Below are 25,067 nucleotides of genomic sequence, written 5' to 3'. Positions count from 1 at the left end.
TCATTTGGTTTGCGAAGTTCATAGGTGGCGATTTGATGCCTCTCCCAAAAATCGCATGCATTTGACGAGTTCACAAAGTTCAGAGTTTTCGATTCCGTGCCTCGCAAAAAATATTTTTTGTCGCACACCTTAACCCGTTTTACAATACTGTTAGGTACACTCCACCGGTACGCGGTACGTACTCAACAGTACAGATCCATGTTAGGTCCTGATTGTTTCACATTTCCTGCCGCAAATGAGTGCGGCACAGGTTGAAGATATCCCAAGCACACAGTGACACAGATTGACAGGAAGATCAAAATTAATAATCTTTTTTTCGGACAGTTTAAAATCCCAATTGCGGGCTACGCTGCAAAACAGAACGATAATAATTATTATCACAAAATAGTCATCCATAAACCAACTATTCCACCAGTTATGGTGAATGTCTCAAGCTTTCTAGTGTAGCGCCAATGCTGCTACATCTACTGGCATACAAATTCAAACAAGATCAGACATCACAGCATCTGGCCAGCATGTGCACATCACACGTCAAACACACTGCCAGAGAATGTCAGAGTGCACCGAACGAACGGATTGCTCCAGTTCGCAATCATGCGTAACTCTGTGTACAATGTACAGCAGTGCATCAACAGGAGAAGGAACACTCAACAAATGGCATACATGACTATTAGCGTGTGTATCTTGACTAGACTTTGTACAGTATTGTTCATAGTATCAAGTATGGTACATTGCATGTACACAGCACAGTTCAACATCTGCATACTCACATATACACAATGCACGTCAAACTACGGAGGCAAGTGGCGGTCTTGATCACACGAACGCACACAGCGGGAAGACCACGCACTGGCGCAGCTTAGTTGGCAATGCAGTCCACTGCTCATCTTCCACCCTCCGCCAGCCATCTCTGTGTTGTGTGCAGAATGTTCTGTGTCCAGTACTCATCACCGTCCACCAAACCTGAAGCAGGGTCATTATTCCACAGATGGCCGAAGCAGCAGCACGGCCATCACCACCACCAGCAGCAGCAATAACAATGCAGATGCAGTAGCAGCAGCAGCAGTAGCAACACCAGCACCAGCAGCAGCAGCAGCAGCAGCAGTGGCAGTAGCAACAAGAGCAGCAGTAGCAATAGCAGCAGCAGCAAACAGCAGCAGCAGCAAACAGCAGGAGCAGGAGCAGCAGCAGCACAGGACACATAACGTCAGTAGAGCAACATAAGAAGAAGTGAGTGACATAATGGTCCAGGAATGCTGCCACCATCCGCCCATTATTTAGCACTATGGTCCCTCACATCACAATGTCGACGTCATCATGATGTCATCGAAATGCTGTGCACCGAGTGCAGTTGAATGACATCATTCTGATCACATGACTAGCTCTACTAACCCACGATACAAGAGTATAGCATGCTAACAGACAGTACCCTGGCCTCACAGTACCTTTGACTGATTTCGAGAATAGTATCCAGAATTTAAAATTTTGAGCCAAGTACACTATTGCGCTAAGCGTGAAAAATCGGCAAGTAGGATACACTCATTCAAGGCAGTCAATATGTTGTCTATAGCACTGCAGTCATGTGGTATGCGCGGACAAGAACATTAAAATACATACACTCCCTTCCCCACAAGACACTGAGCACCACGCATCTTCGTTGTAACTAATGTTAGTCATTTCATGCCCTTATAGGCAATCATCAGACAACTGACTCCCAGGCAGGAGGACTCTTACACTCTGTACCTGAAAAACATTCTCTTAACCAGAATTCATAAGTTCCAGGTCAGACTTATCCAGCGCTGCTCATTTGATGGGGTGAGCAGCAGCATTCAGCCGCGTACAGGCTGGAGAGCGCAGATATGGTGTGTTGGTTGATGACAAATCTGTGCTCATTTTACTTGTATTACTATTATTACCTTGCAATTGCTGGCGCTGCTCTCCCATTCCTAGTTGCTCCATGAAGCCCTGGATAGCTCTCCAGTTGTCCAATTTCTGTACGGGTAGTCTTGGCCTGGCAACTAGGCGTGGTGCCTGCTTGCCAGACACGGTCTGCAACATCTGAGCGACTCGCAATCCACTCGCTAAGTCAGAAGTAAGGTTGGTGACCTGGTTGCTGTCTGGAAGATGAGAGTTAATCCAAGCCAGTAGACTCTGCAGTGAAAACGCACAAAGAGTAGGTTAGAATCCAGTGAGATCTGGGTTTACCGACTGCTCACAGAACCGGTTTTTCATGCAGGTGGTCAAGGAAACAGATTCAACTGCTACATAATCGGAATACTTGGTTCCAAAGAATAGTGGTCTAGAAAACAAAAACCTAAAATGAAGCCAGCATCAAAATATCCTAGAAAAGTCTCATTGTCAGTGGATAATAGTTGTGGACACAGTGAGAGTAAGGCCATCATTTTTTATATCTATGTTTCGCGTCGTCCGCACGCATACGTTTTGATTTTTTTCGGAAAAAATAAAAAAATCGACCTTGCACAGTGAGTGTACGATCGTGCGAGTCATCAGGTTGGACTGGTTGCATACGGCGAAGCTGAGATCCAGAAATGGCCCGAGGCCAGCGTTGGTAAATCGTTTGTTCGGCATCTGCGAGCAGTATTCTATGAGCTTACACCAGACCGCATCGATCGCCACAAGCTTAGAGGATACGTCGTTCCGGAGCTCTTTGCACCGCTGCTGAAGGCTGAGCACAATAACCCAGCGAAGCATGGGCACCAACAGTTGCCTCCTCCGTCCAAAGTGAATATTACTCATGCTGATAAACACATTTTGTGCCCCGATGGTCGTTTTTTCTTCGAATGTACAGTACACCATGTACAAGCTATTGTGCTCTGTGCAGTGCTATACACCTCTGAAGTCTGATGAGCCTTTTTATTGTTGTGCAACTTTTTATTTTTTTTCCACCTCTCGCATAGGATTCTGGAAGTTGAACTGACGCGAAACATAGATATAAATAAAGATGGTCTAATGCGATACGCTCAGGCTGCTCCATGAAAACCAGCCTACTGTAACGAACAATCTCACCCAACATCAGTGTACGCTATGCAAATGTTCCCATTACTACAGCTGGTCAGCATCTGTCAGAAAATAATCTATGAGTGCAGACTTCATTGAGCAGTACCGTGGTTGGATTAATAGATCAGAGAGATCATCGCACACTTCTTTTAAATAGTGATTCATCAATCATTTAACATTACATTACATTGATGATGATGAACTCATGAAAGCCACACCACCAGCAACAGGCATTGTCGAAAGCCATACCAGGGAAAGAAGTTGTTGACATTGCTACTGGTCATCGTAACACTGCACAGGCCTCAATATGTAGAGCTCATTGAAAGAAAACGTCTCTAACACCGTCTGCCCCGACAGTCAGAACGTGGGGGCGATTGTTTGTGGAAGTTGTGAGAAGAGCTAATGCCACACTGCATGTACTGATAACTAATTTCACTTACATCTCTGTTTCGCTGCAGTTGCCGATTCAGCTTCTCCCGGTAGTCTCTTGCATGTGACACACCACTCTGTACAGTCAAAGGTGAACACAATTGTACGGTACTGCAAGTCAACAAATATTCGGCTCATATTTATTTTCTGTTTTTTGGCCCGCCCGGGCATTTTCGGCCTAATTTTTTTTGCCGTCAACATTTGTTTACGAAGGCTCAGTGTGACAGTAGTGTATACAGTCAGCAGCAGTACAGGGTGAAATTTTAATGCGGCCGAAATGTGTTTTAGCCCTGGGAGGCCGAAATTTAAACGCGCCAAAAATGTTGTACTTTGAAGTAGACTCACAGTACCCGTGTGCACATAGGATCTGACATCTGTATCATTAAATTTTAGTGATAACAAAAATACACGTTTGTCATCAAGCGGAATATAAACAAATCGATGAAAGCGTGACACGCGAAGCACTCATTGGCATCGTGAAGTTTTCACAAGACCAACACCAAAGTTCGGCGATAGAGTCGCATGCGTGGCATCCATGGGGGCAGGGTTACAGCTCTTTGCACTACACGCTCTCACTGGAGGCTGAGACCTGCAGACCTGAAACTCATAGCAGACTTGCCATGGCATACGTGGGCATACATGTACATGTAACAGAGGCGTCGTAAGGTATTTTAGTGTGGTACGGTCAGCCATCTGAAGTACAATTTACTCGTGGGCGAGTGTTGGCTGAGCCCAAAAAATTATAAATTTAGATCCCAGATCAGTGTATTTTTTTTATTCACGGGGTACCTGGGGGCGAAAAGTGGTACGGTCAACACCGTAGTGACCGTACCGTGTTCGACGCCCCTGTGTACATAATTAACACTGCCCTGCTGAGGACCGACGGCCGGGAATGGCCGACCGGTTGAGAACCATACATTTGACCAGGCCATACCTGTATGTGACCGTGTTCCGATCGGACTTACAATTCCGCATATAGTGCACCAGCCTTCTAGCGCCTTGCGCAGCATTTGTGTGCGATAGTGATTGACAGCCTTGTGCTCGTTGCGCCGCTGTCCCATCTCAGTGTTACGATACTCTATCCATGCCATGAAACAGTTCAGCATCAACCCTGGATGCAAGACAGACCATGAACAATACACAGCTGTTGTAGAAATGTGAACATGTCTTATTATGATAAGAAGCTGAGAAGGAGAGAGGTGAATGCTATAGCTGGAATACGATATTGGGGAAGGAGAGGGCAGAGGGAAAGCAGAGCAAAGAGACAGAGAAAGAGAGAGTGTGTGTGTGCACGCGCGCGCTCGTGTGTTTGTGTGTGTGTGTGTGTGTGTGTGTGTGTGTGTGTGTGTGTGTGAGAGACAGAGAGAGAGAGTGTGTGTGTGTATGTGTGTGTGTGTGCGCACGAGTGAGTGAGTGAGAGAAAGAGGAGACAGGCGAGATACAAAGAAGATATTGGCTAACAAAAGAAGAAGGGAAAGTAGGTTTCAAATAATGATGAGACGTTTGCCACATCTGACCCGGCGCAAGCCGTATTTGTCCACTTCTAGTGTCTACAGCCAGCTACACTGCTAATAAGTTACATGATGGGCACGAGACCCCATCGGTTGCAGTTGCATTATACGAATGTACACATTGATACCTTTTTGACGACTTCTGACAATGGGCGCACTGTAGTACATTCTTTCATGATCGGTGATGCTCTCAAATCTAGGCTGCGCATTATACTCCGGATATGCCTTGGATTGCCAGAGCGTTGCTGAAGGGGTGGGGTGGGTGTGTGCATTATACTCCGGCAAATATGGTTGGTGCGCAGTGCCCTCAAGAGAAGTGGACAGTGAGCTTGGAGTAGGTAAGTAGGTAAGTGGCATATTCACAGAAACTTACGACGAGCTTTCTTTTCCATAAACGCATGCAGTCGAAGGATCTAGATAAAGAAGCAGAACACAACAAGTGCATATATAAACGGCTTTACATACATGACTATTTTGCTACGTGGTCGCCCTGACTAAATGCCGTGTGAAGTAATGTGTTGTTAGCTGAACACACTACTACAATGCACAGGACTGGTTGATAGAAGCCAACCAGGCGATGTGCATTTGCTAGTGCCAGCCACTGTTGAGTTCTAGACCAGTGAACACTGACCTGTGCATTCAATGATTGTCCCACAGCACAGCGTGTTAGTACACTCATACATCGGTCATGCAGAACCCCGAAGTTACGGGCACTTCGATCTACTGGGCACCCTTGGGGCGAATTTCAGTGGAAATATTACTACTCTTTTGTCACTTTTTGTGCAAAAGTGACGTCATATTCCATATCTATGGCCTTTCCCCATAAAAATGTACGTGATTCATAGTTACGGATATTTAGAAGTTACAGGGCAGTGCTTGGTCCTGGACAGCACGGATAAGCGAGGTACGAGTGTTTATCCATGAGGACAGATGTCATAATTATAGCATGATGTCATAATTATAGTATGATTGAACTTACCAGTAGGTTACGATCTCGAATGTGGTTCAGCCAAGCGTCCATGTAGCGTCTCAACACGGCCTTGCGGTACAATGCATCAATCAGTGCGCGAGACGGGCCCTTTGTTAGCTGCAATAGCAAGCACAGAAACCCAAACTCACGGTGGTCTCTTCGAAGCAGGTGAATGACATCTTCAAGTTGGCTTTCAATGTTAGCCAATACTCTCCCCCCCCCCCCCCCCCCGGAATTATGATCAGTGCGTTGGGATTTGGATGTGGCAAATGCGATCTCTGGTTGGTGGATCTGATCTATCCTCCCCCACCGTTTAGGAGCCGCATCTGATGCCTGATCATGGGCATACTTGCCAACCCCTGGCAAACAGTTTCCTTGACCCTGATGACGTTTTTCCTTGATTTTGCCCATTTTTCCTTGATTAACCCTTTGTGTACGGACTGTACAACTTTCGATACCCTGGGATCGAAACTTTTCAAAATTTCAATCGATCGTAAGTTACTAACTCACTCATTTCTGGGTTATTTCCCAAAACTAAAATATGTAGGTCGAAGAGAAAACTCCCAGCTGTCCATTGAAACAATCGCCAAGGCCGATGTGCCGTTCCAGAGCTACGAAGCTCGAAAGTTGAATCACGGCGAATGTCGCTCAATAGTCGCGTGCGCAGATTTGAATGAGGGATTTCCCCAAGCATTCTGGGCATGCAGTGACGTAGAAACACGTTCAAAATGGCAAACGGACTCATGGCAGTTTGTGAAATATTTTTTAAGTTGTTACAAGCAAGAAGAGGGAAATGGCTGATACAAGACTACTTCTGTCGGAAGACTACTTCTGTCGCTCAGCGTTCGCTGGCGTTGCAACTAAGATGCTGGGCTGCAGCGCCGGCGTTTTGACCTTCGTGGTGGCAAGTGTGGGCTCAGTGTGTTCCTCTTGCGACGAGCTTTCCAGGAAGCCCAAAATAGTAAAAATCCGCAAAAGGGGACCAAAGTTATGACTCGGAGAATGGTGGAATTTGAGGTGAGTCGAGGTCAAATTCAGTCTGCATACATTTTTCCGTACATGAAGGGTTAAATCATAATTGTGCAAAATATTGTATATGACATCACAGTGACGTCATCGTGACCACAAAACATTCGCAAATACAATCGTCGCCAAAAAAATCCGGCCAATGCTATGCTAGCTACAGTACAGGTAGCTGTACGTGGCCGCATGCACTGCCACTGCTAGTGCTAGGCATGCACTCGATACTCCGCAGTGCACAGTCTGTGCTGTGCTCGACTCGACTGCAGCAGGCAGAGTGCAGCGTGGACTGTTTTAGTTCAGTGCTGTGCTGGTAGACCCTCTACTGACTGTCAACATAGTAAATGCATGCATGCATGCGATTGCCACAGGTACCATGCCACTGTACATGTATCCATGGCAATGGCCGGATTTTGTTGGCGACGACTGTAGTACAGCACGTACGACAAAAACGTACTTTGTCATGCGCTGACTCAAAAGTTCTCGCTCGCTAGACCTTCGTTGTGGGCTCAGCACTGCGAGCGAGCGTCCAAAACATTGAAAATGAACAAAAAAAGTGCTGACGGACATTTTCGAAAATCCGGTAGATGTTATAACTTTTACTGTATGCCGGGACGAAAGCGAGTTTTCCGGGATTTTCCCGGAAATTCAGGTAGGGTTGGCAAGTATGCATGGTGTGGTGGCGTCCCACGTAAGCAGAAAGGCGGTTCTTGACCCGCTCTGTACGAGAACAAGTGCATTGTTGTTGGGATTCAACGTGAGAAAAGCACAATCAAGAGAGCTGGCAAGAGTTGGCAAACTTGTTTAAGTCCAGCCTGCTTACCTTTTCAACAGCTTGAGGTTTAGCTGGTAAGTGTCTCGGTGTGTCCATGCGTCTCAGGTGTGCTCCTCCCTGTGCCCTGCGCACAACACCGTCGATCGGACTCTTCACTATCTCACCGCGACTGTTACGTCCCTGCAGTGCTAGTTGCTGCTGGCGATGATTCTGTGAGAGACAGACGAGCAAAAGATAATAATCATTCACGGTTTGCCGCTGAAGAATGGACACGGTTGGAGAGCCAAGATTGTTTAGTAACTGGTGGTGTTTGTGGACATTATAGCGTAACTTGTAGTTTCTCGGTCTTTTTTTTCTTCACTATAAATTACAGTTTGCTTGAGGCTCAGTAAGACTGAGTGTTCAGCATCCATAGGAACACCACCACTATACGAATATCTATCCATAGGAACACCACCACTATACGAATATCTATCCATAGGAACACCACCACTATACGAATATCTATCCATAGGAACACCACCACTATACGAATATCTATCCATAGGAACACCACCACTATACGAATATCTATCCATAGGAACACCATCACTATACGAATATCTATCCATAGGAACACCACCACTATACGAATATCTATCCATAGGAACACCATCACTATACGAATATCTATCCATAGGAACACCACCACTATACGAATATCTATCCATAGGAACACCACCACTATACGAATATCTATCCATAGGAACACCACCACTATACGAATATCTATCCATAGGAACACCACCACTATACGAATATCTATCCATAGGAACACCATCACTATACGAATATCTATCCATAGGAACACCACCACTATACGAATATCTATCCATAGGAACACCACCACTATACGAATATCTATCCATAGGAACACCATCACTATACGAATATCTATCCATAGGAACACCACCACACTGCAAAGATCATAGGCGCAGACGCAGCTCCTAAAGCGATGGGAGGTGAGTAGATCAGCCCACCAGCAAAGTGGTCAAAGACCGAAAAATGCGAAAATCCCATTCGCTGCATCTATGTTTCCCTCGCGCCAGGACACGAGTTCCCAATTAAGAACAGTGAAGAGATTACGTAAAATACTTCACGACAATCTGCAGAATCTTTCAAAAGCCTTCCCACGCAACCATTGCTCTAGCTGTTCTGGCCCTCTGGCTTTTCTTGTCCGTTAGGTATGACATCCTGAGACTGCTGTAATGTAAGGGCGACTGTACTGTACAGACAAGTACAATGATGATGTCAAGGGAGACATCCAGGTCAGGGGCGTCGGACACGGTACGGTCACTACGGTATTGACCGTACCACTTTTTGGCTCAGGTACCCCGTGAAGCAATAAAATACACTGATCTGGACTCTAAATTTCCAAAATTTTCGGCTCAGCCACCCGTCCCTCACGAGTAACTTAGTGCTGACCGTACCACAGTAAAATACCTTCCGACATTGCCCCTGCAGGTGAACACTGGACTACATCATCCCCCCGGCTTGCCTGTGCATGCATATCCAGGTGGACTCTGGATCGCAGCATCCCCGGCTTGCCTGTGCATGCATATCCAGGTGGACTCTGGATCGCAGCATCCCCGGTTTGCCTGCGCAGGCCACATATCACAAACCCACACCGGGTTGCGCTAGTCATGAAGTGTCAGGATTTACACTCTAGCTTAGTAGTAATGCAGGGTGGTACGGTCAACCATATCAGGCATAATTTACTTGTTGGGAGGGGGTCACTCTGTTGAAAATTTCGAAAGGTTTGAGCTCAAATCAGTGCATTTTATTGATCCACGCGGTAACTGGGGCATAGAATGGTACGGTCAATACCGTAGTGACCGTTGCGTGTCAGGCGCCCCTGCCTACTCAGTTCTACAACACCATTGGACCATTGGACGCCCATCGCCGGAGGCGATGATAGCGATGCTACAGCAGAAGCCATAGCAACTTGTGCTGGGGTTGCACCATTCAACAGCTTGCAAGGCTGAAGAATTGGCTGCCACTATTCAGCCTGGTCTACACCACACAGCTATGAAGTGGCTTTTTCTGGCCAGTGAACCCCTGCTTTTTGGTCTTTTTATTTTTTATCCCGCACACACATCACACCACATACTCCGGCATGCCCTGGCTGTTGGTAACCACCCAGGAGAATGAAAGAAAAGTCAGGAAGAGTCTGAGAAAGAGAAGAAAGACGTGTGTGACCATAATCGTCGGGAATCGAACCCGCAACCTATCGATTGGAAATCGCTGCACATACCACTCCACCATATGGGACACACACAACACACGCACACACACACACACACACACACACACACACACACACACACACACACACACACACGCACACGCGCGAAGCAGATTACCTCAGACTTGCGTCGCTGTTCCTCCATAATCTGCTGCTGGATGAGCTCCTTTTCGGCGGCATCCTTCCTCTGCTGCTGTTCCCTTTCCGCCATCTCCTTCTCGATCATCGCAAGCAGTTCTTGGCGGACTTCCCTGAGTCTCTCTCTGCCAAGCTCATACAGTTCTGCCATTAGTTCTTCGTCTTCCGCCTCCTCCAACTCTGAAGCTTCGGTGATCGGGTCGAGGAAAACTTGCTCTTTCTGAGGATTGGTGAGCTCCGCAAGGTTTGGTATCATGGGCGGTGGAGGTGGTGGTATACCAGGATCACCACCGCCAGCAGCAGCAGCAGTGTCGTCACCTCCGGTGGTATCACCTGGCATGCCCGGGGGTACTGGAGGTGGAAATTGAAAGACTGGCGGCGGTAGGTTGGGAGGTGGAGGTGGCGGAGCGGTCCCACCGGCTGGTCTTGCAATTGATTGCTCTGTAGTGTGTAGTCCATAGGAAGAGAGAGAGAGATAGATAGATAGATAGAGAGAGAGAGAGAGAGAGAGAGAGAGAGAGAGAGAGAGGGAGAGAGAGAGAGAGAAAGAGAGAAAGAGAGAGTGAGAGAGAGAGAGAGAGAGAGGGAGAGAGAGAAAGAGAGAGTGAGAGAGAGAGAGAGAAAACCAAGGTAACAAGTGGTCAGCTATTGCACACACTCACGCACACATGCATGCATGCACACATGCACGCACACCCACGCACACACACACCTGCACACATACACACAAACACACACCCACACACACGCACACACACGCGTGTGCGCACACACACACATACACATACTGTGTTATGCCAGACAAGCCATCCACAAAAATACACGCCACCATCTTGGGTCTATAAAGCATTGTGTGTATGTGTGCACAAACTAGGAGGCAGCTCTTCTAAACAAGGGATACAAACTGGAATCAAGCAGGAACAACATGATGTAAATGTCATCTAAATTGGTAAATAACAACATGACTTTTGTCAACTTTACTTAGCTGGTGGGCTGTCTACTTATTTTCAGATCTAGGAAAGTACAACAGACTGACTACAGAACTGACCCGTTCCTAATTTGGCTATGAGTTGCGAGGCTGACATGTTCCGGGGCGCCAGTATCATCTGCATCAGTGAGTCGTGGATGTCGTCGGGCGGTGACAGGCGGTTCCTGGGACTCTGCAGCCATTCCCGTGCAGCTGATGGAGCACTGGGATTCTGTGCTAGAGCAAGCTCGACAGCTGCTAGCAGCTCTCCCGGAGAGTTACCCGGGAATTTCTCCTCACTCCAGCTACCGCGGACAGGTGACATTGGTTCCGCTAGATGCGGTGCACCAGGCACTGACATGAGCTCATCCTCAATTGCGGCTGCTGCTGCACCACCTCTGGCGGACGAACTGCTGGTTGCCATCAGGCCAGATTCGCCGGACGCCTTGAGCGCATCCTCCAGTGACGGGGGCCGGTGCTTGCCCCGTTCCGACTGCGATGGTGTTGTTGTTTTCTCCGCTGGTTCATGTCCGAAGCTCTCCTTGCGTTCCCGTTGTTCTGCGGCAGTGCTGACGTTCAGGGCTTCTTCCAGGCTGAGACGGCGAGATGCTGACTTCTTCCTCTCACCACCACTACCCAGAGCCATTCGCAATGCTTCATCCAGGTTTGCTTGGTGTGACTCACTCAGCGCTGCACTGTGTCCTGCACTCTCTTCACGGCTGCTCTTACGGCTGGCAGCCTTCTCTTCCACCTCGGCAATGAACATCGCCTCATCCACGCTGCTCTTGGGCGTCCGCATGGCGTACAGGCGGTTGATCTCCTCCTGCTCTGACGAATCGAGGGCTTTGAGTGCCTCGGCCAAGCGACTCTGCAGAGAAGACGGCATCGTGCCTGATGGTGATCGCAGGCCTAGTTCCTGTAGGTCCTGATCGTCATCGGCCTCTGACGAGTGACGACTCCGTGTAGACGCCATGCTTGCTATACCGGAAGTCATGTGATCGTCGCTGCTACGGCGCTCTGTCAGTTCGCTACTCGAACCGCCGTCACTTTTCAAATCGGAGAACGAGACGGAGCGGGACGGCCTTGGAGATGTGGATGTGGATCCGATGTTCAGAAGCGAGCTCATTGAGGTGGCCAGGTTCGACAGGCTGAAACCGAGGCGGGTTGCCAAGGACCTGCGGCGAGGGGACAGGATTTCAGAGTCCGTCGGTGACATGGCCCCACTGGGCAGTAGCTCTTCCATCGGTGGTGCTGGCGGTGCCTCGGGTATCTGCGCTTCCGGTGTCGGTGCCAGGCTGCTGCGACCAGACTTCTTCATCCAGCGGCTGAAGCTCTTCACCTTGCGGTCTCGATCCACTTGCCTGCGAAAGAGAGGAAAGCACAGAAACATTCAAGACGAACTCATATGGATGCCATAAGGAAAACAACTCACACAGATGGTCTAAAAATGTGCAAACAGGAAGCACGAAGGACATCTTCAGCTGTTTCTATAAGGACCTGTTATATCATATCTTCAGGCCCCCAGACTGTCACACATTACGCATGACACACACGTATTCGGTTTGATTCACAACTTCCCCTTTAACTTATTCACTCTGTAGTCTGTGCCCAGGGTGTCGCCCGCAAAACTTACCCAGAGCAGACCGTATTATGTGCAGATTTGGATGTATGTTCAGAGTGCGGACACTTCCAACAATGCTAGTTGAAATACATACCTACTATTGTGGACATTGAACTCCGGTGGAATGACAGGGGCCGGTGCCCTTAGCGCGTATACACACTCTAGTTCACGTGCACACTGTAAAAATGGACAAGCAGTGCTGACGGCTGCAAGGCCAGCGCCCCGTGGCCGCTAGGCTTCTCAATGGATTTCAATGTCCACTACAGCTAGTATGAGAGCTAGGCAAAGCTTACCGGTTATCATGTGCAACACTGCGTTATTACTACATTTTTGAAAAAGACCAAATTGAACACGCATGCTTACTTTGTTTCGAACATGGACTTGCGTTTGCGTACAAATCCCTTCGCCTGAGCCTTCGTCTGTACCTCATTGATGTCAACCTGGACAAGGGGAGACACATACGTGACCGATGAGCAGAACATAGCTGATCACAACCGTACTAGATCTCTTCTGTCTTCTACTGGGTGCCACCACTCATGCACAAAAAACAGTTTCCAATTTTATAAGATATTCCTGCATTTAAATGCTCCAAAACCTCAGAGGGCTAAAGGCAAGTTGATATTAACAACTAATAGAGAGGTTAAGATTCATGTTATTTCCGACGTGACGCGCAATTTCACGTCAAATTTGGCGTAAAACTCCAAATTTCGACGTGAGCAGCAGGTCACTCGCGTTGATTTTTCGACGTGCGAGCCAAATAACGCGAGCTGGACTTTCGCGTCACGTCAGAAATAACGTGCATCTTAACCTCTCTAATGTAAATCTCTCTCTTTCTCTCTCTCTCTCTCTCTCTCTCTCTCTCTCTCTCTCTCTCTCTCCCCCCCCCCCCCTGCTCCTCGCATAGAGAGAGGTTTCAGATCCGTCACATGACAATACGGACTAGCCATGTTGGCTCCAACTTCACTCAACCCTTGCGTTCATGGGTCACATGATGTCGGCCATGTTGGTTTCACCGTCCACATGACATGATCACGTTCTACACCCATTAGGTCATATGACACAGGTGTGGAACCCACTCTATATCAGAACTTGCATCGCTGCAGGGGTGGAGCTCACAGATGTGTGGTGTTTTTTTATTAATTTTTTTATCAATTTATCTATTTTTAACAAAGATCACATCTCGCAGGCAAAGAAACAAATTGCATAGTGGGAGCATAGTGATGGTGAGGCTTTTTGCCCTTAGCCGACCTGAAGTCTTGGCGTCACGGGGACGTGTGTGTGTGTGGTGACTATGCCCAGGCGCGTACGCAGGGTCACCTCTAGGGGGGTTTCTAACCGAATCGCAAACAATGACTCGTTTTAACCCTTTCTAAAGAGCCCTAGGAAATTTTCAAAATTATGCATTTTTTCGTGTTCTTTGGATCATAACTTCAGTTCTACTCACTCAATCTTCATTATCTTGGGCTTCCTGGAAGTGGAAAGGTACCAGGGAGAGAATGAGGTCGACCATGATAGCCAGGACACAGTACAGTCATGTACATATCCAGCGCTTTGGCTATTTATAGCGGTAGAGTGCAGCGACGGTGCGAAGAAATGCCCCAAAGGCCCAACCGCGTCCTGCTCCAGCGATTTCGTTTTTCTTGATCCCAGAGTTTCGAATTTTTGGCGGTGTTCTCTTGAAAATATCACAAGCGAAGCCCCTGCAAAATTGAGCAAGTCAATGCGACGAAAAGTCTCAAATTCTGGATACTCTAGTCGCACTGAGCGCTTTTGAAACTGCGAGATCACGGCTCAACTTACGAATGGTTTATCTCAAGAGACATTGCTCGCAGCGCGTCGAAAATTGTTTCAACCGACAGCTGAGAGTTTTCTATTCGACCTGGATATTTGGATCGTTGGATTTGAGCGAGATTTGACTGAGTTGCGATCTGTTGAAGTTTTGCATTCTTGCCAGATCTAGATCGATCGTACGCCCTACCAAAATGCCCAAAAACGTTGCTCGTTTGGAACATTTGGGGGGTTTCCGGGCAACGGGAAACCCCCCCTGCGTACGCGCCTGATGCTCCACTGGCAACCTCATAGCTGCATACTAATAGTTGCCCATTTGGACTATGAAGTACCTATGGCGGTCATTTGCTGGTGTGGTGGCCGGACTATGCTGACTACACACAAGCAACTAGCCTGTTGCTGAAGGCTAGCCTGGCCAGAGTACTGCAGAAATCATTTCTTACTTCTAACGTTATGTGTGGTCATGTGACCATTGGTACTGTAAGTCTACAATTTTCGCCACATTTAAATTTCAGCCTCCCAGGGCTAAAACACATTTCGTCCGCATCAAATGTTCGGCCTGTACTGCTGCCGCCTGTCCACACTGTTACACTGAACCTTGCAAAACTAAATTTCGGCCGCAACAAATTTTCGGCCAAACATGGCCAGGCCGAAATAGCCGACAATAAACAAGCGCCAAATATTTGTTGACCTACAGTAGTTGGATGTCATGTAAGATGGATGTACATACGGTCGTGGACAGGGAAATCCGGTCGGAGGTCAAGCGGCCCGAGGGCGAAGACCATGCAGCCTTGAGTACACATACGATACACACACGCAATGTTCTGTACGCACTGAGGGTGCTAGGCCTGGTCATTCGACCGTGTTTCCACGTCCACGGCAGTAGTTGTAATAATGCCTTAGTGGACTGAAGTCAACGAAAGTTTCTCCTTCTGCAAATCACTTACTGAGCCATCGGACATTCCACGTTTCCTCTGCAGTGAAATCATGCTTTCGTCGGCTAGACTAGCTGTTTCTGAGCCCGGCATGGATCCAATACCTGACTCGGGAATCGAGGAATCCAAGGAGACTGGCTCGCTTGCCGAGCGTTCCCTCTCCCCGCGCTCCGACTGCCGGCGCATGAGCTGCCCGATCTTTTTCAGCGTCTTGTTCTTGTCCTTGTTCTCCGCTTTCTTCTTCTCCTTTTTCGCCTTGCGCAGTTGTTTCTTCTCGGCCGAGGTGAGATCTCGATCCTCCTCCTCTTCGGCCTCGTCTTGTTCCAGCGCTGTTGCCTGCAGCAACTCGTCAGGTAATTCATCCAGGCCGTTTTCCAACATGCTGGCTGCGAAGTCCTCGGCCGAACCACCGCGTGGCAGCGACTTCTTCCACTTGCCGATACGTGATCGTTCCTTCTCCGCTTCGGCATCGATCTGGGCCTGCAGTGTGTTAGCCTGCTTGATAATGTTGAGAGCATAGCCTGTTATAAGCAGCACAGGACAAGACAAACAGCATAAAACCCCTAAGACATTCATCTCTCCACGTTTTCAGATTGTCAGCGAGGAGGTGGGGGGGGGGGGGGGGGCTGGCTGATTCCCCTTCAAGGGGGGGGGGGGGGGGGATGGCCGCATAGGTGTAGGATGGTTGGTGCATGTCATTCATGGCCTTTGTGTGCATGCTGAACCTAGGTCGAAAAGTTTCGCACACGGACACACTTGTACTAGTGCTCGCTTACTGCCAGAAGCTAGTCACGCGGGTCTCCCCGAAAACAAGGGAGAGAAATTCAAACGTGACTCAATTGGCTATTGAGCCACCCCATGACCGACACGCTCTGCAATCTCCAAACTCCGGATGGACTTGGAAGTGACCCCACTTATGGGCTCACAACACCACAGTCATTGGGTGAGGACAAGGTGCAGAAGAAAGATTGATGGGTTGTACTCACCTTCCTCAATCTCCAGTTCGCGCTTCTGTTCTCCTGCTGCCGCTCTTTCCAATTCCTTTTCCAATGCAACCTAGAAAGGTAGGTGAACAGACAGACAATGGATGGAGAGTTGGAGAGATGGACAAACGGGCAACTCAACATCATAACGCCAGTACAAGTACAGTTGTGCTGGGCGAGATCCGACCAAAAGTACATATCCTTCGCTTAACGCACACATCCGTTTTCCACAACATATTCGGATAGGCGAGGGAACCGGATAAACGAAAAAACATTATGAATGTATGCATGGCATATGCTGTAAATCGGTAACCAACGATTTTCTTCCAGACGGCGAGGGATCCGGCTAAAAGAGGACCGGATAAGCGAGGTTTGACTGTATACATGCACTGAGGTGAATGGGTAGTAGGTGTTGTGCATTCACAACCTTGTCCTTCAAGCTCCTACAGTCCATTTCAAAACTATAGACGCGTACCTAGGCAAAAACCGTTATGCCAGCATCTATACCACATAAAATCTGTGATCACTTTGTGCATAAATTTTTCCAAATTGGGCGTCTGTTATCCAATCCTTTAGAAACTATATGAGAGTACTTCAGTAATTGTGGAGCAATGCTGAGCAATATTTCGAAAACTATTCTCAAAAACTTCCAGCCAAATTTGAAATATTTCAAAAACCCTACGCGTCTATAATTTTGAAATGCACTGTAGCACATATACCTGCTTTGTACAATGGGTAGCAGGATTTGTTAGTTAGGCGAGCACGTCTCCAACACCACCACTGCCACCATCATAACCATTACCCAGAGACATGTTCCCATGCCAAAGCACACAGTCACTGTAAAAGAACTGCACGCAATGCCAGACATCATGATTATGGCATCGCTGGGAGTGCAGCTCATCTTTAACTATAGGTCACATGACAACATAGGGATGGGAGATGAGGTCATCACTTTAGCTGGTCATCCTTTGAATACCTCTCTGTACTGTAGACATACTGTAAGCTGCCCAATGCTCGCATTACCAAATTTTCACGATCTCTCAGAACCAGCAAGTTTGAGATGGCAAATGTTTGTGGACCACTAAGGCTGCAAACATGAGGTGGTGTACAGTACCTGTTCTTGTTGGCGGCGGAGTAAGTCCAATGCTCCTGGCTTGCTGGCTGCTTGCAGCGTGCTCTGCTCCTCTTCCAGCATGGCCTCATAGGCCTTGCGCTTCTCCTCGGCTTTTCTTTCCCTCTCCTCCAAAGCCTCGAATTCCTGTTGGTGTTTTGCCCGCTCACGCTCCACTTTTCGCTACAAGTCGGGGCGAACAAAAGGCAATGAAGAGAGGCGGACAAGCAAATTGTGTGATTAGCGGTGTTGTCATAATCCTGGGCCAAGTAATTTGTCTGTGGAAAGGATGCTGCTGCTGGTATCTGCAGTACCATACGAATATTCTCCACTAGTTGTACTTTAAATCCGGAACGACGTTTCACGAATCTTCATTATAATCAACTCGCAATAATTATGGCAACACTGGCCAACACTTAGAAGCACTGCTACTTAACACAGTCGAACGGTTATTTCTCAACGTTTCGGTCACTCTGGCCATCTTCAGGATGAAGTGGGCAAGGAAGCAAGGCAGACTTTAAACGAGCAAGCTTTATTGTTGTAAGTGCTCGGATGGTGAGCCAAGGAAAATATTACTGTAAAAGGAAACAAGTAAAATGGTCGGGCACAAGTTATGCGTTAGAGTCCACCAACTAAACCAGATTTTGAACAGTCAGACGTGCACAAGGTAGCACCACGGACTGACAAGGAGTACTGAGACATTCCACGGCAAGGAAGTGAGCTTGAGCACTGCCCGCTAGCGCTAGCCAACGGCCTTCCAGCTTGGAAGGTTCATGGATTTTAGTAATAAGTACAAAGAGGGAAAGGTAAGCGCCATCAATCCGAACGCAAGCTACATTCTTAGGCACAGTGGAATGCTGGCTTGGTACGATAACAGGTGCTGTCAGTCAGCCTGGTGGTACATGTACATTGTGCACGTCGGGCTGTTCAAAATCTGGTTTAGTTGGTGGACTCTCATGCATAACTTGTGCCCCACTGTTTTCCTTGCTTCCTTTTATTGTTGTACTTTATTGAAGGTAAAATCATATCTACCTGAACCAAACCGCTGTCAAGTATTCTTGCTGGCAATATTACTTCATGCAAATCCATTGAGTGCCCACAGTGGTGGGGGAGGAGGAAAGGGGGGGGGGGGGGGGGGGGCAGATTCAGAGATTTCCCACTAAAAATATAGTCAGAGATGGATGCCATGTTCATAGAGCTAAGGTTGATGAAAAAGCAGAGCAGGAATGAAAGAGGACAGCCAAGTAGCAGGAACAACAGGGTGAGTTAAAAGAACACCGGAGGATGTACCCAGTGTGCTGACAGTGCTCAACACCGCTGAGTTAAAAGAACACAACATATGCTGTGGTGTTGGAGCTAACCTGTTTAGCATGCTCCTGCATCTCGTTGAGGCGTGCTTGTCGTTTCTCCTCAGCCTCACCGTCCACCTCTTCGTCACCATCATCATTAAGCAGCGCTTCATCGCTTGTCGTCAACCCATCTATGGTGTCTTGTGATGCACCCAGCTCATCATCCGTGGTATCAATGCCACCACTCGCCATCCCGTAACCTGAACGTTCCACTTGTTCCAGGATCTGTGGTGTATAGTACAGCCAGCAACAAGGACGTATCCACCCATATGAACACATACACACACACAGCCACACACATATGTACACACATATACACACACACACACACACACACACACACACACACGTACATAACGGTCAGCGGTTGACCAAGTGGATCAAGGGTGAAAGCTTTGCATAAGGCATCATTATCATACTGCCATACAATGTTTGCTTGAATGCAAAACTCACTGTGTTGAAACGAGCACCCACCTTTTGACCAATATTTGGACGTTACACTCGTACACCAAGGACACACATTCAATACTTTTTTGTGCAATGAACAAACTCCTCTTCTAACACCAAAATTTGATGTTCTGGCCTGGTTCATCATCAGAGTACACAATGCGACTGAGCGCAAGTAAACAAGAAATGTAAAAGATAAAAGATAAACCAGTAGAAGTTAGAACAGTGAATGGTGAAGTCTAGCGTGTCACCTAAGGTGTAACCTAGGTGTTGAAAGTAAGAGAGCTGTTGAAAGGGAAGCAGACCGAAGTTCAGAGCTTTTCTCCCCATGCGTGGATGTTTGTGTGAAAATAATAAGATGTGGAGCTGGAGTCGTACATGTACGTGTGATGACGTATAATGAAGAAACATTATTGTGAAGTGTTATACAACACGGCGCTGCATCTATCACCCTGGTATGACCAGGTTTGGTGGTGACCTGACACGAGCGAAACGTCTCTAAGCTGATTGCATTGCTAAGCACAGCTGTGTAGCTAGTGGAATGCGGAGGTGCGAACTTTACTCCACTTTTATGATGGATTTTATTGTGCAGCAATCTAGCACACACATGTACATGCATGTAAAGTGCATGATTATAGTTCCCAAGTGCGACATTTTATAATATTATCTCGTTCAAATTCTATTACATGTACTAAATCAACACAGTGCACACTGTTTGCAGGAATCTCCAGTCACAGTCCCTGTCTACACCAAGACTCCTATCAAAACCGAACAGTGTATTCGATAAACACCATTTTCCATGCCTGCAGCACAGTACTATCGGCCGGCGAAGAACTGGGGGGGGGGATCAGCCCCCTAGCCTAGACCGTTCATATGTTCATGCATTACAGTCTATGCGCAGTTGAGTCAGCGTGTATGCATGGGTGTGCTGTGCTTGGTGAAATTCTAGCCTGGTCGTTCTCCGGCGCTCCGTTCTTCGGAGCCCGACAGTACGGTACATGTATACCGTTAGTGCACACATCTGCACTGTGAGGCTGACATAGGGCATCCAAAGCATGAGCTGAACTCAGGCAGGTGTGATACTAGCTTAACATCATGGTCACAGAGGATTCATGACGTAAAAACAGAGAGGTTGCGTACAAAGAAAGTGCGTTAGGTCTTGTCCGTCCGAGTTCGAGTAACGAAAGTTGCTACGAAGATTCGTCCAAACAAGACCGAAACGCAGCAGATCTACGAAACTATTTTTCATCACATGGAGTACTAACTCAGAAGTAGCGACAAACTCGGCCATTTGAAAATAATCTGAACCGTCCACTTTTCCACACTGCCCTCTTGGACCACATTCACAACACCACTCCATAGCAAGGAAGTCCGTTCTTGGGCAGATGTTCCATATCCTCCAGACAGCTGTTTCGCTCATTAAGAGCTCCCCAGCGGAGGTAGACAATGCATGAATAGTGGATACTGTATAGCAGGAAATTTTCGGACGGAAATATTTTCGGACACAGCCGAATTTCGACCTTTCGTACGGATTTTATTTTCGTACAGTGCTGCATGCTAAATGCACGTGTTCACAAGCAGTACCCATGTACAGTGTACATAAAGTCACATGAATAAATTTTAGTACGGAATTAATTTTAGTACAAAAAGGCGGTGTACGAAATCGTACGAAAACATATTCCGTCCGAAAATTTCCTGCTACACAGTAAAGGAATGGAGTACTAGAATACCGATATTTTGCAACTCCCTGTCCTTAATCTTCGCACCCGCGTCGACCTACTACAAAAAAGTTCACAAGTTGTCCGCAACCTCACGGTTTACGAATAGTCGTTAGCTTTTTCAATTAAATTTTTTTTTTTCGTTACAGTGCTACGGATTTTCGTTGTGCGCAACCTCTCGAATATACCAGTTATCAGGACTTGGTGAACTGACATCACGAGAATGCCCTACAAGAGAACAATCCCATTTAGGTATATTCAGCTCCAAGAATGATAATACCGGAGCAAAAGTTAGCATTTAGACATTCACCGTAAAAATGACTATTAGATGCACGTGCACCTCAACTCCTCTCTCGTTTGATATTTATATTGCTGTGCCAAGGACTTGTACTCACCGATATTCTTGCTCTTGGCTCGCGCTTCTCCAGCACGGCTCGTTTCAAGAACTCCACACATTCGCGATGGCCCCCACCCTGTGCCAGACTCAAGGGTGTGCTGCCTTCATCATCCAGTCTGTTCAGACTAATACCCTGCTCATGCAAGTACTTCAGCGACCTGTGATGGGATAACAGCAGAGAAGAGAATGAGCAGCAGCAGCAGCAGCAGCAGCAGCAGCAAGGCAAGTTGGCAATGGTGGAAAGAAATGCACACAGACACGATATTAGGGTGTGGAGTGCTTCCAAGTACATGTCACACCTTTGTTGTTTGCTACAGGCGTAGTTGAATGACATGTTAGTTTGAACGCTCTGGCATGGTATACAAGTAGTCTGGTGTTGGTATAGCTTGGCTGTACCAGTTCACAACTTGCACCGAGAATAAGCATACCCTATCTGTCCTTGCTCAGCCGCATCATGAGCCAGTGTAGCTCCGTAGTTATCCAGTTCTTCGCCGGTAGCGTCCGTACATTCCAGTAGCCATCGCAGCAGAGCAATGTGCCCTGAACAAATGCAGCAAAAAAAGGAGAAAAGAATAAAGTTTACCCAATCTATTTATAGGGTTGTGGTGGCTGGTCCGAAAATTTTGGAAATATGGAGCCCAAATCAGTGCATTCTCTTGATTTACTGGGCAAAGAATCGTGCAGTTAGTACAGTAGTGACTGTAGCGTGTCCGATGCCCCTGACCACGCAAAGCTTTCTTCTTAAAATTAATGTTCCCTATTTTCTACTCCAGTGCTGGCAAAGGGTGGTGAGGAAAGTAATGGGAACCTATCTCAATTGTGCCCCTGAAGTTTTCGACAACCTGGGCATTAGCAAGATGTCTGTCTCCAAACTTTCCTGAAATGGACATGGCAGTACGGTCACCTCTACTTATATAGGCAGGAGTGTCTTCTTGCTGTGTGAATCATTCAGCCACATGCCACATGTTCAACGTTATGACTAGATCATAATAATTATACCATAATTACGTCCTACATTATCACTACGCTGCACAGGTACACGTGATTACAGCTCAGCATGTTTGTGGTGTACGCTGCCCAAACCGTACACCCACACATGGTAGCACTTAAACCGTACACCCACACATGGTAGCACTTCTACTGTCTTGTATTCTTTGCTTTCGTTTCACCACAGAATTGTGTTTCCGGTACGCCCTGGAATCTAAGTGACAGAAGTGTCCCAATTGTACATTCAGGGGCGTCGGAAGGTATTTTAGTGTGGTACAGTCAGCCATCTGGAGTACAATTTACATCTTGGGAGAGTGGTGGCTGCGGCAACATTTTTGGAAATTTAGATCCCATATCAGTGTATTTTATTGATTTACAGGGTACCTGGGACAAAAAGTGGTACGGTGAATACCGTAGTGACCGTACCGTGTCCGACGCCCCTGATATTGAACACCAGGTCTACGTTATAATGATCAACTGCCTATCGATACCGTCTATTATTGTGCAAGTAGGTATTTGTATGATCTTTATGTGTGTTTGTAGCCAGGCCTGAGGGTGAAGGTATAATTATTATACTATGTGCGTAATCGACGGGTGTGTGCAAATGTACTGGTGATCTAAAGTCGGCCGGTACCTTGTGTTGCTGCGAAGTGTCCCGGCGTCGCACCGTCCGAGCTCCTCTGCTTCGCCGATTGGCCTGCATTGACGATAAGCCATTTCAGGCATGCCAAGTGGCCCTCCTGCGCAGCGGCGTGTACGCATCGCATGCCATCGCTCGCAGCCGTTTTCGGGTCCGACTTGCCGTCCTTGACCAGATAGCGTATACACTCGATGTTGCCCTCCTGAGCTGCGAAGTACAGTGGTGTTGCACCATTATTCGCCTGCATGTGCACTGTTTTCAGCTCGCCGGTCTTGGTCATTTCGTACCCAGTCAGGAACTGCAGGATTTTCAGGTGGTTTTTCGCTGCTGCAAAGTGCACTGGTGTAACGCCAGTGTTGGTGCGCGCATCGAGTGGAGCCTCCGCACCCTCCACCAGCCACACCACAGCCTCCATCTTCCCAGCCTGTACAGCCCAGTGAAGCGGCGTTGAGCCATTGTTGTCCCTGTCCAGCACGCTATTTTTCGAGTTGCCGACCAGGTATCGCAGGCATTCTAGCGAGCCCGTCGCTGCTGCGTCGTGCAGCGACGATGCACCATTCTGCGCACGTACCGACTCCACAACGTGTGCATGCTTCACCAAGCAGCGGATACAGTCGATTTGGTTGCGCCTGGCGGCCAGATGCAGAGCTGTTGCTCCGAAATCATCCGTTTCCAGAGCTTCCCAGCGGCCCCGCTTATCCAGCAAACCAGCTTTGTCCAACGTTTTCATCAAACAGTCGACATGACCGGCTAAAGATGCCTGGAGCTGCGGAAGCTTGGCACGATTACACACTGCGCACAGGGTTTTGTCCATGGCGGACGGAGGCGGGCCGGACTCGGCGACTCCACACCCGAGTGCACGGTTCTGCTACTCCGTGGCCAGCCACACTGCCAGGAGCGCGATCGTCCTTTCTCCTCCTACCGGCACACCTCACAGCCGTCGCCAATATTAGCACGAAGCATGAAGCAAATGCTGTAATTGTTTTCCAGGGTCAGGTGGAAAGGAAGGCAGGAGAAACGCTCTGCGTGTTGCAATGAAAGACAGGAGGCGTCAATCCATCATCGACAAAAACAACACTGTTCTATTCCGCATTCGTTCTACATACTCGAGGTCTTTGCAAGCCAAGCCTATAAGATGTGAAAGCAAAAACAGCTACCAAAGCTCGGGTGAACCTATAGGCACCACGAATCACAATGCCTGGACTCCGGTAAAGGTTGACCAAAGCAAACAGTAAATACTTTTCGTCAACCATACACACACCGGTGTTTTCAACTTTTCATGCTTTGATTTCGGCTGTGAAATTCCAGATGTCGGTCGCTGTCGTCTCGACTCTCGGACTGTTCTGTCATCACGTTCGCTTCAGACAGTGCAATCAGGTGTCCGTTGCCTTTCCGAAGGAACACCTCATACTCCAGAATGCGGACTGTGAACTGTGGTGGATCGGACATGAGTTGGAGCTAGCTAGCTCTGCATTATGCCATACCGAGGGTCAGACGTGATTTGGAGCTATGCAGTTGATTTGACATGTGCTGGAGCTAGCGTTATGCTGTGGATCAGCTACTACAACTGACAACTGTACTGTACTATGGATCGGCGATGAGAGTGAGAGGAGAGCTGTGTAGTTGACAGGTCAGCGGGGAGGGACCTGTTGGGTGGAGACTGAATGCCGTGCACACAATGGAAGAAGGACCAGGTGCTCGTGCAGTAGTACTCCTTGTACTCCTTGTACACCACTACTGGCACTAGACGTGCATGGCAGACTGATGTGAGTGCGTGTTGGGTGAATGCTGGTAGACTCTACCGGTACCATGTTATGCTGTTGTTGCTGAAAGAAGTGATGTGCCCGGATTATTACTGTTGACAGGTCTAAATGCAGGTATGGACCATCAGCGTGCCGAGGATAGGGTCTCACCAAGTAAAGCCAAGCATTTGCCAATGTAGCGTTGAGCGCTTGAATATGGGACTGTATGACAATCCG

General features: G+C 47.9%; 1 protein-coding gene across 3 annotated transcripts; it reads right to left on the bottom strand.

The window, feature by feature from the left end:
* Nucleotides 1-295: 295 nt before the first annotated feature.
* On the bottom strand, nt 296-24,418 carry LOC135811504 (ankyrin repeat and KH domain-containing protein mask-like). 3 transcript variants are annotated; one of them, XM_065324742.1, is made up of 17 exons: nt 23,083-24,418; nt 21,890-22,001; nt 21,460-21,619; nt 18,912-19,124; nt 17,554-17,733; nt 16,443-16,512; nt 15,469-15,977; nt 13,097-13,173; nt 11,194-12,473; nt 10,126-10,586; nt 7,772-7,933; nt 5,938-6,045; nt 5,332-5,371; nt 4,413-4,558; nt 3,459-3,524; nt 1,917-2,151; nt 296-963 (listed from the first exon to the last, which is right to left on the bottom strand). In XM_065324742.1, the coding sequence occupies exons 1-17, from the start codon at nt 23,900-23,902 to the stop codon at nt 884-886; spliced, it is 4,719 nt and encodes a 1,572-aa protein (XP_065180814.1). In that variant the 5' UTR covers nt 23,903-24,418; the 3' UTR covers nt 296-883. The 3 variants fall into 3 exon arrangements, with proteins under 3 accessions (XP_065180814.1, XP_065180815.1, XP_065180816.1); XM_065324743.1 differs by lacking the exon at nt 17,554-17,733; XM_065324744.1 differs by lacking the exons at nt 21,460-21,619; nt 21,890-22,001; nt 23,083-24,418 and adding an exon at nt 19,374-19,513.
* Between the last annotated feature and the right edge of the window lie 649 nt (nt 24,419-25,067).

The sequence above is a fragment of the Sycon ciliatum genome, chromosome 3 (genome assembly GCF_964019385.1).
Source record: "Sycon ciliatum chromosome 3, ocSycCili1.1, whole genome shotgun sequence".
Taxonomy (NCBI): Eukaryota; Metazoa; Porifera; class Calcarea; order Leucosolenida; family Sycettidae; genus Sycon; species Sycon ciliatum.
The sequence above is the reverse complement of the archived record's forward strand: the minus strand, read 5'-3'. Positions and strand labels throughout refer to the sequence as shown.

What these genes read in the sequence shown, in the direction of transcription:
- LOC135811504 (XM_065324742.1), bottom strand. Translation starts at nt 23,902, where the DNA reads ATGGACAAAACCCTGTGCGCAGTGTGTAATCGTGCCAAGCTTCCGCAG. An exon ending in CATAGCCAAATTAGGAACGG is followed by an intron (nt 10,587 to 11,193) that starts GTCAGTTCTGTA and finishes TACACACTACAG; the next exon opens with AGCAATCAATTGCAAGACCA. An exon ending in AACCTCAAGCTGTTGAAAAG is followed by an intron (nt 6,046 to 7,771) that starts GTAAGCAGGCTG and finishes TTGCTATTGCAG; the next exon opens with CTAACAAAGGGCCCGTCTCG.